Consider the following 19,123-nt stretch of genomic DNA (forward strand, 5'->3'; position numbering starts at 1 on the left):
TCTTGAACTATCACAGGGGCTGGTGTACAGTAGCACAATCTCGGCTTTCTGCAACCTCTGCCTCCCGGGTTCAAGAGATTCTCCTGCCTCAGCCTCCTGAGTGGCTAGGATTACAGGCGCCTGCCACCACGCCCAGCTAATTTTTTGTACTTTTAGTAGAGATGGGGTTTCACTATGTTGGCCAGGCTGGTCTTGAACTCCTGACTTCGTGATCCGCCCGCCTTGGCCTCCCAAAGTGTTGGGATTACAGGCGTGAGCCACTGCACCTGGCAGTAATTTCTTAATACAATAATTAGTGTTACACATCCATGATGGTCACACGCAAACACACACTCTACCTGCTTGAATTGGAAGTCAAATAAGATGATTGATCGTTATTGGATGATTGATAAAGCCATTAGTTGATATGTCACTTGAATCTCATTTAATTTATAGGATCTCCCTCCACCTGTTTTTATTTTTCTTTGCACAATTTTTTTGTTGTTGTAGAAATTGACTCATTTCTTCTGAAGGATTGTTCACATTCTATACTTTGCTATTATGTCCTGTGGTGTTTAAAATATTCCCTTCACCCCACCCCCCCTCCAAAAAAAAACCCAAAAATGGTTCTGCTATCCTCTGTAGTTCTTGTAAGTGAGTAGTTAGATGTAGATCAGTGCTGTTCAATAGAGATAAAATGTGATCTACATGTGTAATTTTCGATTTTCTTTCTTTTTTTTTTTTTGGGACGGAGTCTGGCTCTGTCGCCCCGGCTGGAGTGCAGTGGCCGGATCTCAGCTCACTGCAAGCTCCGCCTCCCGGGTTTACGCCATTCTCCTGCCTCAGCCTCCCGAGTAGCTGGGACTAGTGACGGAATCTTGCTTTGTTGCCCAGGCTGGAGTGCAGTGGCATGATCTCGGCTCACTGCAACCTCCGCCTCCCGGGTTCACGCCATTCTCTTGCCTCAGCCTCCCGAGTAGCTGGGACTACAGGCTCCCACCACCACACCCGTCCAATTTTTTTTTTTTGTATTTTTAGTAGAGACAGGGGTTTCATCTTGTTAGCCAGGATGGTCTCGACCTCTTGAACTTGTGATCCACCCACCTTGGTCTCCCAAAGTGCTGGGATTACAGGCATGAGTCACTGCGCCCAACCAATTATCGATTTTCTAGTAGCCACATTTTAAAAATAAAAAGACAAAGGTGAAATTAATTTTAATACTATATTATGTTTAGCCTGGTATCCTCAGGAGTATCATTTCAATGTGTGAACTATATAAAAATTATTGATGAGATATTTGATGATCCTTTTTTTGTACTGTCTGCAAAATCTACTATGTATTTTACACTTACAGCACGTCTCAATTCAGATGCTAAAATTTCCTCAGAAATACTTGATCTGTATTTAGATTTCCTAAAATTTACAATTGAAAAAGGAGACCCACATACTCAAGTTGTTCCAAATATACATCAAAGTTTTCCAGTAACTGAATTGAATATCAGGTTTTCAGTTTAAATGAACTAAAGTTTCATAACATTAAGATTTTATCTCCTCAGTTGTACTAGCCAAATATCACATGCTAAGTAGCCACATGTGACTACTGGCAACCAGATTGGACAGCACAGAGGCTTGGTTAGATTCAAATTTTGGGGTTCGCTTGTTTGTTGTAGCTACAACTCCACAGGTGGTGGTGGTACTTCCATCAGAAGGTACATAATGTCCATTAGTGGCTCTTTTAGTATGGTTTGCAGCCATGCTTCTTATTGCATAGATCCATTAATTACTCAGGGGTTGCAAAATGGTGACCTTACTCAATCATTTCTGTGTTTACTAGCTGTAGTATTATAGATATTTCCTCTCATCATTTATTTGGTTATTCTGAGATACAGTTTGTATAGGAAAGGCAGGATATATATGCTTGATTTCCCCCCCCCCCATCAGTTTATAAAATAAGGAATTGCTTCCTTGGCTTTCTCAAGATTTGTCCACTGAGTTCTCATATCATTATGAATTTAAATATATTTCGTGTCTTTCAGTCTGTTTTGGTTATTATCCTTCTTGGTGCTCAGGTTGTCCCATCTTTGGCCAATGGTAACTCATTCAGTTTGGCTTCTGAATTATTTCAACACAACCCTGGTAGTCTTTGATATCTCCCTTGCTTTCCAATATGTCCAGGCTCATCCTCCCTATTTTCCACCCAGACCTGGAATCAGCTATTTCTCCAGGAAGCTCTGACTTCCTTTAGTGGGAAATACTATTATTTAGCAACTACCATCTGGATATTGGAGTATTCATGATTGCTGGGTTTGTTAGTGCTTCCAGAACTTCTCAATAGATTGGGCTATTAAATGTGTTGTTTTTTTATTATTATTTTGAAGGAAAAATGCATCATGAATTCATATTGATACTTTGAATTGAAATTGTAATTTTTAGTTTAACATCATTGATTTTATTTTTGAGTCTCCCAGTTGTTGTTGCTGAAAATCTCAGTTCCTAGCAACACTAACATAATAACACATTTACTTTATCCTACTATGTATATAATAGTTTGAAAAATCACAATAAGATATTATTAGTAAAAGGGCCGGGTGCAGTGGCTCACGCCTGTAATCCCAGCACTTTGGGAGGCCAAGGCGGGCGGATCACAAGGTCAGGAGATCGAGACCATCCTGGCTAATATGGTGAAACGCCATCTCTACTAAAAATACAAAAAATTAGCTGGGCGTGGTGGCGGGCGCCTGTAGTCCTAGCTACTCAGGAGGCTGAGGCAGGAGAATGGTGTGAACCTGGGAGGTGGAGGTTGCAGTGAGCTGAGATCATGCCGCTGCACTCCAACCTTGGCCACAGAACAAGACTCCGTCTCAAAAAAACAAACAAAAAAGATTTTATTAGTAACAATTTGATTATTGAATGTAATTTTAAATAGTTTAAGATTTTCCGAGATTCTTTTTATTATTAAGCTAAGGAAAGCCTCATTGGGCATGTATAGTCATGTTCCTATGTTTTAAAGTAATTTGAAAGGATTATCTGAGTGTTTAACCAGCTTAATATATAGTTAAGTTTCTTTGCTTTAGTTTGTTTTTCATTTTTAGGGGTTACTCTTTTTAGCATTTTGATTTTTTTTTTCCAGCTTTAATTTCGAAATGTTTCAAACCTATGAAAAACTTGAAAGACTAGAACAGTGAACACTCATATGCCTTTCACCTTAGATTCACCAGTGAATATTTTACCACATTTGCTTTTTCTCTCATCTTTCCCCTCCTTCCCTTTTGCCTCCCATTACATGCAGTTGTTTTGTTTTTGCTGAACCTTTTGAAGGAAGTGTGGCCATGATACTTCAGCCCTAAATACTTCGGCATGCTAAGAGCAAGGAATTGTCCTACCTAACCATAATTTCATATTATACCTAAGAAAATGAAAAATTAGGTTTCTTAATATTTAATCTTCAACCCATATTTGAATTTCCCTAGATGTTCTAAAAGTGTCTTTTGTAGTTGTTTTTTTTTTCTTTTTGGAACTAGTATCCAATCAAAATTTGTGAATTTCTTTTATTTATTATGTCTTTTCAGTTTCTTTTAATATGACCTTTTATTCATGGCATTGATCTTTTTTTTTTTTTTTTTATTTTTTTTTGAGACTGAGTCTGGCTCTGTCGCCCAGGCTGGAGTGCAGTGGCCGGATCTCAGCTCACTGCAAGCTCCGCCTCCCGGGTTTACGCCATTCTCCTGCCTCAGCCTCCCGAGTAGCTGGCACCACAGGCGCCCGCTACTTCGCCCGGCTAGTTTTTTGTATTTTTTAGTAGAGACGGGGTTTCACCGTGTTAGCCAGGATGGTCTCGATATCCTGAACTCGTGATCCGCCCGTCTCGGCCTCCCAAAGTGCTGGGATTACAGGCTTGAGCCACCGCGCCCGGCCTGATCTTTTTTTTTTTTTAATTTTTTTTATTTTTATTTTTATTTTTTTTTGAGATGGAGTCTCGCTCTGTCGCCCAGGCTGGAGTGCAGTGGCCGGATCTCAGCTCACTGCAAGCTCCGCCTCCCGGGTTTACGCCATTCTCCTGCCTCAGCCTCCCGAGTAGCTGGCACCACAGGCGCCCGCTACTTCGCCCGGCTAGTTTTTTGTATTTTTTAGTAGAGACGGGGTTTCACCGTGTTAGCCAGGATGGTCTCAATCTCCTGACCTCGTGATCCACCCGTCTCGGCCTCCCAAAGTGCTGGGATTACAGGCTTGAGCCACCGCGCCCGGCCTGATCTTTTTTTTTTTTTTAATTTTTTTTATTTTTATTTTTATTTTTTTTTGAGATGGAGTCTCGCTCTGTCGCCCAGGCTGGAGTGCAGTGGCATGATCGCGGCTCGCTGCATGCTCCGCCTCCCGGGTTCACGCCATTCTCCTGCCTCAGCCTCCCAAGTAGCTGGGACCAGGCGCCCGCCACCACGCCTGGCTAATTTTTTTGTATTTTTAGTAGAGATGGGGTTTCACAGTGTTAGCCAGGATGGTCTCGATCTCCAGACCTTGTGATCTGCCCGCCTCAGCCTCCCAAAGTGCTGGGATTACAGGCGTGAGCCACCACGCCCAGCCGGCATTGATCTTTTAAAGAGTCTATGAGAGTTTTTGTGGAAAATGTCCCACATTATGAATATGTTCTTTTTTTTTTTTTTTTTTTTTACAATATTATTTAACCTGTTCTTCCAACCCTTGTATCTCCTGTAAATTGGAAATTTCATCCAGTCTGGAGGCTCAATGGATTCATGTTAAGTACTTTTTGGCAAGAACATTTCATTAGTGAACTTTATGTGGCATCCCTCCAGGAGGTACATCATGTCAGGATGTGCCCACTATTAGTGATACTGAGTTTGATCCCTCAGTTAAAGTGTCAGTTGCTAGGTTTTTCAACGCTAAATGTACACTTTTGCCTTTGTCATTAATTAGTAATCTTTAGAGTGATGCTTTGGCATTTTGTGAATATCTTGTTCCCCAAAAATTTTTTACCCAGTGGTTTTCACATTTTGATTAAATTTGTTTTAATAGTTATATATAACATCTTTATGTGTTTCTAAAACCAAAAGTATAAAACAAGGTACATGAAGAGAATTCTTGCTTCCATTCCTGTCCCTTTCACCTCTCTTTCTCGATAGGTAGCCCTTTAATTAGTTTTTGGATTATTCTTTTTGTTGTTGTTATATGTTTAAAATACAAACATATTTGTATTCCCTCTACCTTCACTTAAATAAAAGATAGCGTACACTATTGTGTAGCTTTCATATTTGACTTAAAAACCTATCCTGGGGCGGGGCATGGTGGCCCGTGCCGGTAATCCCAAGCACTTTGGGAGGCCGAGGCGGGCAGATCACGAGGTCAGGAGGTTGAGACCATCCTGGCTAACATGGTGAAACCCTGTCTCTACTAAAAATACAAAAAAAAATTAGCCAGGCTAATTTTTTTAAAATAATTAAAAAAAAAAAATTAGCCTCCCAAAAAAATTGGGAGGCTGAGGCAGGAGAGTGGCGTGAACCTGGGAGGCGGAGCTTGCAATGAGCCGAGATCGCGCCACTGCACTCCAGCCTGGGCGACAGAGTGAGACTCTGTCTCAAAAAAAAAAAAAAAACCTATCCTGGAGACCACTCCAAAGTAGTGTATAGAGTTCTTCATAAGGACTTTTTAAAATGTACCTATGTTTATGTCCTTTTTATTCTTGAAATCATTCACTGGTACCTCACCTTTCTCAGGATAAAGTCTAAACCTTATAAGGCCCTTCGTAATCTGGCTTTTACTTGTCTATCTAGCATCTTTTCTTTCTGTGCCCTCCCCCAACACACTTGTACACATGCATCAATGCACACGCATGTACATACACACACAATTGCTACTACTGCCATATTGTTTTTTGTTTTTGTTTTTGTTTTTGTTTTTAAGACAAGGTCTCACACTGTTATCCAGGTTGGAGTGCAGTGGCACCATCATGGTTCACTGTAGTCTCAATCTCCTGGGCCCAAGCAGTCCTCTCACCTTAGCCTCCCAAGGAGCTGGGACCACAGGCATGTGCCACCATGTCTGGCTAATTTTTTTTATTTTTGTAGAGACAGAGTCTCCCTGTTTTGCCCAGGCTGGTCTCAAATTCCTATTCTCAAGTGATTTTCCTGACAGCTTCCCAAAATGCTGGGATTAAAGACGTGAGCCACCATTCCTGGCTTGATTTCTCTTTTGAATTCTTTTCAATTCGATGAATGGACCATGAGCAACCTCCCCTGGCTACTTTTTGTGATGCTCCCAACTGCATAGAAGTCTGTTCCTGGCCGGGCATGGTGGCTCACACCTGTAATCCCAGCACTTAGGGAGGCTGAGATGGGTGGATCAGTTGAGCCCAGGAATTTGAGACCAACCTGGGCAACATGGCGAAACTCTGTCTCTACAAAAAATACAAAAGTTAGCCAGGCATGGTGGTGTGTGTCCGTAGTCCCAGCTACTTGGGAGGATCACTTGAGCCTGGGAGGTAGAACTTGCAATGACCAGTGATCATGCCATTGCACTCCAGCCTGGGTAATAGAGCGAGACTCTGTCTCCAAAAAAAAAAAAAAAAGTGTATTCCTTTTCTCTGTCTTCACTTGTTCATCCTGTAGTCCTTAGCTTAAACATATTCCTGGAAGCCTACCTTAATTTTTATCACCCGATGAGGTAACCAACCAGAACGCCTCAATGCAGGTCACATATTTCTTATTCTATATACTAGTGGGATCCTTCCCTCTACTTATTATACTTATTTATACCTAAAATACCCTAGGCTCACTAAACATAATAGTACTAACATTCACCACTCAAGAACTATCAATCTCCTGATCTCTGAGTTAGGTGTCTTTCTTGTGAGCTGATTCAACATTGCCTGCTTATCATTGTTTTCACATTCATCCTACAGTATTCTGGTTGTTTACTTATCTGCATTCCTCTGTTAGACCCCTGAGCTCTGTGAGCACAGAAACCAGGACTCACAGGACAGGATGGCCCCAGTGCCTGGCACTTGGTAGGCAATCAGTAAATATTTATTGACTGAAAGTGGCAGAAAGGCACAAGCCCAGACATGCATTGCAATATCCATAAGAACTAAAACTAAACTCAAATGGAATTTGCTCAAATGTAGTGATCTAAGCAGAAAACGTGAATTGCCTTACTTATTGTGGAGCTGTAAGTGGAGTCCAGAGCAGCCAACGTGGGAGCCTCCAGGTCACCCTGGGGTGGTACTGGCTCATGACTTGGGCTGAGAGCCAGAGAGGGGCACCACCAACTGCTCCTCCTGAGAGACAAAGAGGTCGGCAGGGCCTGGGGGAAGGGCTAGAGATTAGAAAGCAGCCTCAGCCTATAATTTCCAGAGATGGTGGGAATGGTTACTATGGGTAGGATCTGATGGAAGGAACCAAGCTGGAGAAGAAGAACCTGCCCTCCATATAGGAGCAGGCACCCAGGCCACACTCAGTCATCTCTCGGTGGGGGCCTGGGCACAGGGGCCAGGCCCTTCTTGATGTTGCTGGGCCTGGGGCTTACAGGATGCCCAGGCTGAGGAAGAGATCAAGCAAGAGATGAACACACTGCAGCAGAAGCTGAATGAGCAGCAGAGTGTGCTTCAGCGTATTGCCGCCCCCAACATGAAGGCCATGGAAAAGCTGGAAAGTGTCCGAGACAAGTTCCAGGAGACCTCAGATGGTAAGATTTACCCTTCTACTTGGGCCTATGATAAGGACAAGAGGCTAAAGGTATGCCACGGGCCTGCTGTACATCACAGCAGTTCCTGTTCTGACATGCTTTCTTACTTAAAACTCCCAGGAGCCCTAAACAGTAGGGGTTATTACACCTGCTTTATAGAACAGAAAATTGCTGAGGTTCCCAGAGGGTAAATGACCTGTTCAAGGTCACGTAGCTGGTTGCTGGTAGAACACAGGGAGGAATCCATATTTGTATGGCTGCAGGCCCCTGTTTCTTCCTCTGCATTGTATCCAGTGGCCAGTCCACTGGATACAGATCCTTCTGGGACCCTCCTCAGGCATTCCTCTCTCTCTTGGTGGGATGTCCCTGCTCTGGATTGTCATTTGCAGGTCCTTCTTGCTAGGGCACTGAGGGGTCACCTGTCTTTCTTTCTGGCAGAGTTTGAAGCAGCCCGAAAGCGAGCAAAGAAGGCCAAGCAGGCATTCGAACAGATCAAGAAGGAGCGCTTTGACCGCTTCAATGCTTGTTTTGAATCTGTGGCCACCAACATTGATGAGATCTATAAAGCCCTGTCCCGCAATAGCAGTGCCCAGGTAGGCTGGAGCCCCTTACCCAACCAGCTGCTACCATCCTCAGTTATCTTTCCCTCTAGGCTTCCTGTCCCTATCTCCATCCAGACTCAGATACAGATCCTGACCCATCTGCCTTCCCCTAGGCATTCCTGGGCCCTGAGAACCCTGAAGAGCCCTACTTGGATGGCATCAACTACAACTGTGTGGCTCCTGGGAAACGCTTCCGGCCTATGGACAACTTATCAGGCGGGGAGAAGACAGTGGCAGCTCTGGCCCTGCTCTTTGCCATCCACAGGTAAGGCTGATCCCCTAGGTCAGTTGACGAAGACTGAACTGAGGCCACCAGAGGCTCTGGGGCCCAAGGATACACAGAGATCTGCAAAGGTGAAGATAGTTTGGTGGAATCTGGATTGCATCCCTGTTTCACTATCTACTGCAGCGTATCTGGCTTTGGTTTTTCTGGACCTGTCTTCCCCATCCACCCTCATCCGCTCAGCATGCCCTCACCGGCCTCTGCATGTATTCAGTCCCACCTCCAGGCTTTTGCTCACAAGGTTGCTGGCTAATAATCCCTTTCCATGTAAATCTAGGTTGATCATCACCTTTCACCCCTTCACCCTTTCTCATTCTCCTCCCCTTCCTTTAGGAAGCCCTCCTTGATCACTGTGTCATACCCTGACCTTCCCCTCCTGAATGCCAGTACTTGAGTCTGACTCCTGCAGCTTATATTGCTTGATTGTACAGCATCAATTTCTTGAGTGCTGCTCTGTACCAGACCCTGCGGAGGGATTAGGGACACAGATGTATCAGACAGGGTCTCCGGCCTCGAGGAGCTCACAGTCTAGCAGAAGCCAGACGCATAAACAGACATGTGCTAAGTGTTGTAACTGGGTGAGCATGGGTGCGATGGATACACAGAGGAGGTACACTTAACCCAGTCTGTGGGGAGGGTGTGGGTAAGCCAGGGAAGACTTTTAAGGACAGGTGCCACTTGAGCAGGAGATGTAAAGGATGAGTAGAAGTTTGCCAGGGAGACCAGCAGGCATTCTAGGCTGAGAATGCAGCATGTGCAGAGGCAAGGAGGCATGACAGAGCATGCTGTGATGGCGTGTGTTTGGAATGGGGTGGACCTCTAGGTAGCTCGATCATTACGACTAAAACCTTGGACAGCTTTAGCTCCCCAGCCAGCCTGGAAGCTCCTGAGGGAACCATGTCTTCTTGTGATTCTGTAGGAACCTGGAACACAGGGCTGAGTGCAGAGGGGAGGGCTTTGTTGATGTGTTGGCTTGTAGGGGCTCAGGCAGCTTTGAGACCTGGGTTTTTTAGTCTCTGAAGAAGTGGAGTGGGAAGCTGGCCTGTTTGATGGGTCCTGGGGCTGTCCCACCCCGCCTTGCCACCCCCTCCCCACCTCAGTGTCAGCTCACCTACTGGTTCCCTCCCAGCTACAAGCCAGCCCCCTTCTTCGTCCTGGATGAGATCGATGCTGCCTTGGATAACACCAACATTGGCAAGGTGGGTGCAAAGAAAGTGGGGCCTGGGAGGGATGCCCCCAGGTCGGGGCTGGGTTTCAGGGAACAACTCCTGAGTGTGCCCTAGCCGTTCCTGCTGCCTGCTCTCTGTGCCTGGGAGGCTGGGCTTAGAGTCATCCATGCTGTCGTAGTCAGTAGTCTCCTTCTCTCAACCTCTCTTTTCCCCACCTTCCTCTCCCTACCCTACCTCTTCTGCCTTCTGGTTGTGGCTGGAAAATACAGGGGACTGTTAAGGTTTGAGCCTTGCTAAGTGCCTGGCGGCCTTTCCCACAGGTGGCAAATTACATCAAGGAGCAGTCGACTTGCAACTTCCAGGCCATCGTCATCTCTCTCAAGGAGGAGTTCTACACCAAGGCCGAGAGCCTTATTGGAGTCTATCCTGAGGTAGGGTGGGCCTGGCTCAGGAGCCAGCCCTACTCCCTGCCTGATTTCCCAGGGCAGGAAAGGAAGGCTGCAGAGGAGGGGAAAGGAGGTGGGGGAGCATAGGGAATCAGGTCCTGAATGGCCAGTTGGGCTTGTTGGAGCCCTGCCTCTGGAGGCTTACCCAGCCCAGCCAGGCAGGGCCATTGCATCTGGGGACAGGTGGAAAGGTAGGCAGAGGCAGCCAGACTGGAGAAAGGAGGAGAGTACAGAAGTAGGCAGGGAGAGAAGGCACATGGGACTGAGCATATCCTCTCACACCCAGAGAGAACCATTGACTGGGTTTTGGGCAGGTATGTAGGGAGGAGGGTTTGAGGCCCCTGATCCTGGGGCACTAGACCCCTCTTAATTCTCTCCTTACAATTTTATTTTTCTTTTTCTCCCTCCTCCTTCAGCAAGGGGACTGTGTGATCAGCAAAGTCCTGACCTTCGACCTCACCAAGTACCCAGATGCCAACCCCAACCCCAATGAGCAGTAGCAGTAGTTCTGCCCTCCCACCCTGTCTGGATCCCTAAGCTGTCCCTCTCCCAATCTCTGGATATTTGACTCCCAACCTTCCCCCTACATCCTGGCCCTTTTTGGTGTAGTCATGGGATTTAGGCACAGCTAATCAAGCATGAAGAGGAACAGAGGTGATGTTAGGTCTGGAGCAAAAATTCCTGAACGACAGGGAGTATTCTGGCCTCTGGAAGGAGGTGCTGAGCTGAACAGGGCCATCTGTTCATCACACACACCCCCTTCCTCCCCCTCATCACCCATAATTGTGGGCCCCTTGAGCCTCTTGCCCACTGTGTGTGTGGGTATGTATGTGTGTATGTATGTATCCGCATGTGTGCATGTGAGTATGTTTGCAAAATAAAGGATATTGGAGACTTGTTTTAGAAGGAGCCTAGGCTGAATTTGATTCCAAGAGAGCTTAGGATGACAGCACCCCTGAGCTGGGCAAAGGTACTCAGGACCTCATAGGAGTCTTAGGCAGTTACCTGAAACTGCCTTCATTCACTCATTTGTGTATTCATTCATTTATGTATTCATCAGACACATACCGAACACCCTCTATTTGCCAGGCTCTGTGCTTATAATACAGAGTTGAATCAGACATGATCTCTACCCTCCTAGTTAAGGAGATACAATGGGTTCATGAATGACTATGGTTAGTTGAATGTCATATGTACTTTGAATTTGAGAAGAGGGTGATCCCCTCTAGGCTTCCTGGAGGTCACATTTAAGCTAGACCTTGACAAATTGGTAGGATTTGGTCAGGCACTAGGAGCAGAGCATGAGTTCTGGGGACAGACAGTTATGGGTTCTGGTCCCACTTTTTATTGCTTACTAGTTGTTTGACCTTGGGCAAGTCATTTGACCTTCTGTGCCTCAGTTTCCTCAACTGTAAAATGGGGCTAACAATATTACCTACCTCATAGGATTTAATGATGTCAAGCTCCTCACTGGAGGCCTTATCCCTTCGTGGAGCCCACTAGGTGCCGACCCCTCAGAATATAACCCTCATGCCTGGACCCCTGAGAGCTTCTGATCCCAGCTATTAGGGACAGAAGAAGCCTTCAAATCTGGAAGGTGCTGAATGCCCTGCTGACTGGGAAAGTTTCAGGGCACTGATGGGGTCTACCTGGTAAGTGGAGGGCCTGAGGAAACCTGTAGCTTCAATCATGTATGGTAACCGGGTGCCTGAGCCCCAATCTGGGTTGTGAGGAAATAGGGGAGAGGTAGCCTGGGCCACATCCCAGCCTAACATGTGTGAGGTTCATTTTAGGAACTAACTTCATTAGCTATAAGGATCATGCAGAGGCAGCAAAGCCGGGTGCGATGAGCTCAGCCTTTACTCATTCACGTACACCATCACACTTCACTTCTAATCTGTGTATTGCTTTTTTGCTTTTTAAAAGTTAAGTCCATTTTAATTACCCAAATAATGCATGAATTCATTCTCCTTTTGAGAAATTAGATTGTTAAAGATAGTCTCATTCAGCTATCAACCACTCCCCCTCTTGATCTTTTCCCTCTTAGTGGCTGTTGTTTGTTGTACTTCCATTTAGACTTTGTTTTAATGCTTGTACGTACATAATATGAACTCATTGGAAATATTGTGTGTTTAATACAAGTGGTATATTGAATTGTTTAGCAATTTGTTTTCTTTGCTTAACGATGTTTTTGAGATCTGTGCATGTTACTTAATGTAGCTCAATACATCTTCTGTAATTGCTGTATAGATTGCCATCATATGATTACCACATTTTACTTACGCATTTCTCTTGTTATGGACATTAAGACTGTTTTCAGGTTTTGCTATTACAAAATGCTACACAGGAGCATCCCTATGCCTGTGTGAAAGTGTATGTGTGAAAGTTTACCTAGGGTTGATTCCTAGAAGTGGAATTGCAAAGTCATAGGATATTTATATATTGGTTTTTAATAATACTTCCAAATTGCCCTCCTGTACTATTTACTTAGTATTTTTCTTGAGGTTGATCTGAGGTCTAACATTGTTATCCTATATCATTTTCATCCCAAGTAGTGATATCTGTGAAATCACAGGTTTGATGTGTGCTAATTATGTATTTTTCTAATACATATTAAAAGACATAACTATCAAAACAAAATAAATTTGTCTGTTTTCAACCAAAGAAGTCACGTACCACTGGTGGTACTGTGTGCCATAATTTGGCAAATGATGGCCTTTATGGAAGAGCCACAATTCGGGGGTCAGACCTGGTTCAAATTCTAGCTGTAGAAACTTGGGCAAGTTACTTCACCTCTGAGCCTAAGTTTCCACATCTGTAAAAGGAGATAATAAACACCTACCTTGCAGTAGTGAAGCAAAGAGAAAATTAAATATATATGAAGCAATTTGACTGGTATCTAGATCATTCACAGCCCTTTAAACGTCACCTTTGCTATTCTCCCCACTTTACAGATAAGGAAACTGAGGCCCAAAAAGATTTGAACCCAGGTCTTCCGAGTCATTCAAGTGCTTTCTCCACTGTACAGGTGGTTATCAACCTTGGCTGCACATCAGAATCGTTTGTAAAGCTTTTTCTTTTTCCTTTTTAAAAAGTAAAGCAATATATACACAGGTAAAAAATAAAATAGTACAGAAGGGCTTATAATGAGAAGCAGCAGTTCCCTGCTTGCACCCCCACATCCAAAGGATGTGGAACTTTTTAAAAATAAATGCTCTGGGCCGGGCGTGGTGGCTCAAGCCTGTAATCCCAGCACTTTGGGAGGCCGAGACGGGCGGATCACGAGGTCAGCAGATCGAGACCATCCTGGCTAACACGGTGAAACCCCGTCTCTACTAAAAAATACAAAAAACTAGCCGGGCGAGGTGGCGGGCGCCTGTAGTCCCAGCTACCTGGGAGGCTGAGCCAGGAGAATGGCGTGAACCCGGGAGGCGGAGCTTGCAGTGAGCTGAGATCTGGCCACTGCACTCCAGCCTGGGCGACAGAGCGAGACTCCACCTCAAAAAATAAATAAATAAATAAAAATAAATGCTCTGGTCCCGCCTCTGGACATCTGATTCAGTAGGCGTGGATAATAACCCAGATAACCCCTACCTCACAGGATAAAAAGTATTACATGAGCTGCCTTAGGCTAAGGCCCTGGCACACACGTGCTGCAAAGGAGCTTTGGGGACTTAAGTCCTGAGGATCCAGGAGGTGAGGTGACTTGTCCGAGATTCCACTGGTTTAGTGGCAGAGCCTAGACTTCCACTTGGATCTATTTAGTGCTTGCCCCCTGCTCTCTCCTGTCGTGCCCCACCACCTCCTGGCATCACAGTGCAACCCTTGTCAGTGAAGGCTGTGCTCGCGGGAGGCCAGGCACCACAGTGTTTCCAAGAGCAGGCTGGATCCGAGTAGATTCCCTAGGGCTTGTTGGAGGAACTAGTTTGACTCCCTTATACTGTGGACGCAGTAGCCTTGCTATAGGGAGTTGAGTACTCCACAACAGTGTCTAAGTTTAATTGGGCACTTCCCTCTGGAAATCACAGTGTTGTGCACCAGGAACACAAAGATGAGTCAAATCTTGATCCTGCCTTTGAGGAGCTCACTGTCTAGTTGGGGAAACAATTTGTAAAACAGCCATTAACCATACAGTGTGATCAACACTGTGACAGGAGCACAGGAGAAACATCTAGCTTATGTGATGATTCAGAGAAGGCATCCTCTAGTCTAGGTGGTGACACCTGAACTGAGTCTTAGGGGCTGGTAGGAATTAGCCAGTTGAGGAAGTATAAAGAATTTCCAGATATTGGAAACAGTACGCATGAAGACATGAAGGCAAGAAACAGCAAAACAAATACTGAAGCATGAAGATTCCTGGGGTGGGGGAAAAGGTAGAGAGGAACCAGATTGGAAGAGGGTCGTAAATGCATGGCTACAGAATTCAGATTTGTCTTGTAGGACTGTGTGGTTCCCAAACTGGCTATATACCACAAACAGGTGGGGCATTCTGAGCCCCAACCTCTAAAAGTTCAGTAAGTCTGGGGTGAGGATTTGGAATCCTGAATGCTTATAAAGGTTACCACATGACTAGGGTACAGCCAGATTTGGAAAGCATAGCTTGAAGGCAGTGAGGGAGCCATGAAATGGTTTTTAATAGGGGGACTCCAGATCAGATGTGAACTTAACCTGTTTCTGGCTGGCTAGCCAAGCAGCATGGAAAACAGATTAGGTTAGATGTTCATGCTATATGTGCCCGTGCTGTAGTTTCCCTGTTAATAAGCTTCTTACACTACTATATTTGCTCATTTTGTCTCTGAATAAGCTTTAGGCACCACAAGGGTGGGCCTGGAGATATTTTGCTTACCAGTATAGCCCCTGCAAAAAGCACAGTGCCTGACACAAAACAGGCACCCAGTAAAGTTTTTGAATGAATGAATGCATGAGTGAATCCATTTGTGAGAGAGCGAATGGAGACAGGGCGATTAGTTAGGAACCTGGAAAAAGACCAGGAGGCCTGCACTAGGGCAAAGGCCAGTGGGAATAGATTGGAGGTGTTAAGGTGTGAACTATTAAGGGAAGATGATAAACTGAACTTAATGACTGATTATTGGATGTGGAGGGTGACTGAGAGGATAGAATGAGTACCCATGAATAGCCAGGATTCCTACCCTATCCCAGTCATCTCTTTCCTTTTCCATCTCTGAAACAGAATCTCCTTACACCCTCCTCAGCAATTGGAATTCCTCAAGTTAGACAGACATTCTGTGTGCTGTGTGGTCTCTCACTGCCCTCCCCACCCCCCCCGCACCCCCCCGCACCCACAAACCATTGATTCATTCATCCAGTTCAATAAATCTTGGCTAAGCACCTCCAGTGTGCAGTAAGGCTCTTCCAAGCCAGGACTCTGACTCCCTCTTTCCTACCTCAAGAGATGTTTTTGAGGGCTTTCCCAGGTAAGAGTCACATCCCTTATACAATAACTTACAGTAAAATACCCAGAATGTCAGACCTGTAAGGGAAGACTGCCCAAACCCCTTCTGAGGTCCTCAGAGGGGAATTAACCTCCTAAGGTCCCACTGCTAGGAAGTGTCAGAGCCAGAAATGGAACCTAGGTTTCCTTTCTATGTCATCTCTAGAGTCTTGATCTCGATATACCCCATTGTAGATCAGGACAGGCAGAGGTGGTCAGGGAGAAGGTGGGACTTAGGTTGAACCTTGAAGGTCGATATATTGGACAGGTCAAACAAGATGCTTGCCAATTACACTGCCCCCTTGTGGAAACGCTTAGCAAACCTGCCATGCTTGCAGTCCCTTCTAAGGGGTTTCTTTAGCATAAGTTGCCATGCTCTGTACCATGTGACCTCACAATCCTGGCCACAGATAGCTAGATGTGGATAGTGTCTGATTCAAGGGCAACCAATCTCTATGTTGGCCAGCGGCCTATTAGCTGGACTGGCATAAGGACTCCACCTTACAGGGATGGCATGTATCAAATGGCAAACGCATGAAACAACCAGATCTTTCAGGGAGGCAGAATGTGAGATAGTCAGAAGAAGTGAACAGTTAATTAGAATTTAATGAGGCATTAGTGGTGGATGAGGGGTGGCCAGAAACTAAACAGCAAAAGCAAAGAGAAAGCTGCAGAAACCATAAGTAAGCAGAGGTCATGAGACATCTGTATAATGAGATCACGGGGCCACAGGGTGGCAGAAGCCATGAAACAGCAAGGCAACAATGGGCTAAAAGGACGCAGAAGCCATGAAGCAATAGGAGCCACGAGGAACAGAAACCATGAGACAAAACTGACTATGAGATCCACAAAGCAGCAGAAGGCTTGAAGAGATAAGATCATGAGACAGTAGAAGCAATGAGACTGCAAGAACCATAAGGTAGCCAGAACCATGTGGCAACATGACAATAGGAATGGAAGAGGCAGCAGGAGCTACAATGCAGAAAAGCCATGGATTAATAGGAACCGAAGCCCCGGGAGCCGTGAAGCTTCAGGACCCATGAGGCAGGAAAAGCCATGGGCTAGCATCGAGGGGGGCAGAAAGAAGTTAGTCAGTAGCAGTAGGAGGAGTATAAATACAGCCAGAAAGGAGTTGAGTCACCAATTTGGGAAGCACTAGAGAAGGGAGCAACAGATGCCTGCAGCTGAGGGGGTGACAAGATAAGCCAGGCTCTAGAGCTGCTTTGGATCATGAACCATTTTCAAGTTTCTGTTCTTCCATGAGGCTGCCTGTGTAGCTGTCGTCTTCCTTATTTCCCTGTGAATGCTTTAATAAATCCCCATCACTAACCTGAATGTGTCTTTGTTCCTTGGAATCTAAAAGAGGTTAACACTGTGGTGTGCAGTTTAGATGGGTGGAAAGCAGGGCAGGAGGTCTTCCTGGTGGGTTTGAAGCAAGACACAGAGGTGGGAATTCACTCATCCTTTCCTGCCTCACTGGCACGGGCACGGGCACCTTTCATTCACTTACTTGGCTTATTTTTATCATTCATTCATCCACTCATTTATTCATTCACTTATATATGCACTAGCTCACAACTTGACTCACTTATTCATTCATGCATTAATGTAAGCGTTTACCAGTTCATTTGCTTTTTCCTGTATTCACTCATGCATCATTTTTCCATCCATTTGTTCAGCAGGATATGTCGAATTCCTGTCATGTGTCAGGCCCTGTGCTAGGTTCTGGGAATAAGATATACATGCCCTCCAGGAATTCTTGGATTAACTGGGAACTCAGATAAGTAAGCAGTTAAGTGCACTAAGTGTGGAAGATGATATAATGGAAGTCTAGGTGAGGCAAAGTGAGCATATAGGAAGTATTAGATGGTTCTCCCCAGAGTGGGAAAGCCTTTATAGAGGGTGGGACACTTGAACTGAGTCTTGAAAGAGGAATTAGTGCTTACCACATGGAAAGGGAGTAAAAAACATTCCAAGCAGAGGAGCTACCTAAGCACAGTTAAAGAGTGTGAAAGTGCATGGATTTCAGGGGGGAACGGGGCATCACCCCATGCAGTGGGAGAAGTGGTGGAATCCAAGCAGTCAAGCTTAGCTTTGAGCAATGGGAAGCTGTAGAAGGGTTTGAAGCAAGGGAGTAACTGGGCCAGATTGGTATTTAGGAGGACCACTCTAGTAGCTGGAGTGAAAGAAGGTTGGGGGCATGAAACACTGACCTAAAGAATGTACTTCAGGCTGGGCGCGGTGGCTCACGCCTGTAATCCCAACACTTTGGAAGGCCACGGTGGGAGGATCACCTGAGGTCAGGAGTTTGAGACCAGTCTGGCCAACATACCGAAACCCCATCTCTACTAAAAATACAAAAATTAGGCCAGGCGCAGTGGCTCATGCCTGTAATCCCAGCACTTTGGGAGGCTGAGGCGGGCGGATCATCTAACGTCTGGAGTTCGAGACCAGCCTGGCCAACATGGTGAAACCCCATCTCTACTAAAAATACAAAAATTAGCGAGGCATGGTGGCAGGTGCCTGTAATCCCAGCTACTTGGGAGGCTGAGGCAGGAGAATCGCTTGAACCCGAGAGGCAGAGCTTGCAGTGAGCCGAGATTGCGCCATTGCACTCCAGCCTGAGGGACAAGAGTGAGACTTCGTCTCAAAAAAAAAAAAAAAAAAAAGTCGGGTGTGGTGGCATGTGCCTGTAATCCTAGCTACTCAGGAGGCTGAGGTGGGAGAATTGCTTGAACCCAGCACTCCAGCCTGGGCAACAGAGTAAGTCTAAAAAAAAAAAAAAAGGTACTTGCAAAAAGTACATTTGCCAGGCGCGGTGGCGGCTCACCCCTATAATCCCAGCACTTTGGGAGGCCAGGGCGGGTGGATCACCTGAGGTCAGGAGTTCGAGACCAGCCTGGCCAACATGGTGAAACTCTGTCTCTACTAAAAATACAAAAATTAGCCAGGCGTGGTACCACATGCCTGTAATTCCAGCTACTAGGGAGGCTGAGGCAGGAGACTTGCTTGAGCTCAGGGTGCAGAGGTTGCCGTGAGCCAAGATCGCGCCACTGCACTCCAGCCTAGGCGACAGAGCAAGGCTCCGTCTCAGAAAAAAAAAAAAAAGAAAAAAGTACATTTAAGTGTCATAATCAGAGGCATAAATGAAGACTCATAGGAACCCCCAAGGGGAGAGAGAGAGTTCTACCAGGGGACAAGGAAGACTTTTGGAGGAGGTGGAATTTGAGCTGAGCCTTAAAAGGGAGGATTCCAACTGGTGGAGATAAGGAAGAAAGGCTTTCCAGGCCTGGGAGACATAAAAATAAGAAGGTGGGAATAAATATTCCCTGTTTGGGCTAACAAATACTCCATTTTGACTAAAGCAAAGAGGCTTCACCTAAGGGAGAAGCAGGAAGAGAGACTGCAAGGTTTCCCAAACTTTATTATATTCTGCTACAGTAGGTCTGGAGAGATAAGGGAATTTGGGGGGAGGAGGGTTGTGGGCAGGAGTATCCTTT

General features: G+C 45.6%; 1 protein-coding gene across 2 annotated transcripts in view; it reads left to right on the forward strand.

Annotated features, from left to right (window-relative positions):
- Positions 1-12,444, forward strand: part of SMC1A (structural maintenance of chromosomes 1A) — a 46,282-nt gene extending 33,838 nt beyond the window's left edge. For both annotated transcript variants that reach the window (XM_025372609.1, XM_025372608.1), the window contains 6 exons: positions 7,515-7,671; positions 8,110-8,264; positions 8,387-8,538; positions 9,686-9,755; positions 10,046-10,156; positions 10,588-12,444. In XM_025372609.1, coding sequence (XP_025228394.1) covers positions 7,515-7,671; positions 8,110-8,264; positions 8,387-8,538; positions 9,686-9,755; positions 10,046-10,156; positions 10,588-10,671 — 729 coding nt within the window. In that variant the 3' untranslated portion in view covers positions 10,672-12,444. The remainder of the gene's footprint in view (positions 1-7,514; positions 7,672-8,109; positions 8,265-8,386; positions 8,539-9,685; positions 9,756-10,045; positions 10,157-10,587) is intronic.
- The last annotated feature ends 6,679 nt before the right edge of the window (positions 12,445-19,123 follow it).

The sequence above is a fragment of the Theropithecus gelada genome, chromosome X, assembly GCF_003255815.1.
Source record: "Theropithecus gelada isolate Dixy chromosome X, Tgel_1.0, whole genome shotgun sequence".
In the NCBI taxonomy this organism is placed as follows: Eukaryota; Metazoa; Chordata; class Mammalia; order Primates; family Cercopithecidae; genus Theropithecus; species Theropithecus gelada.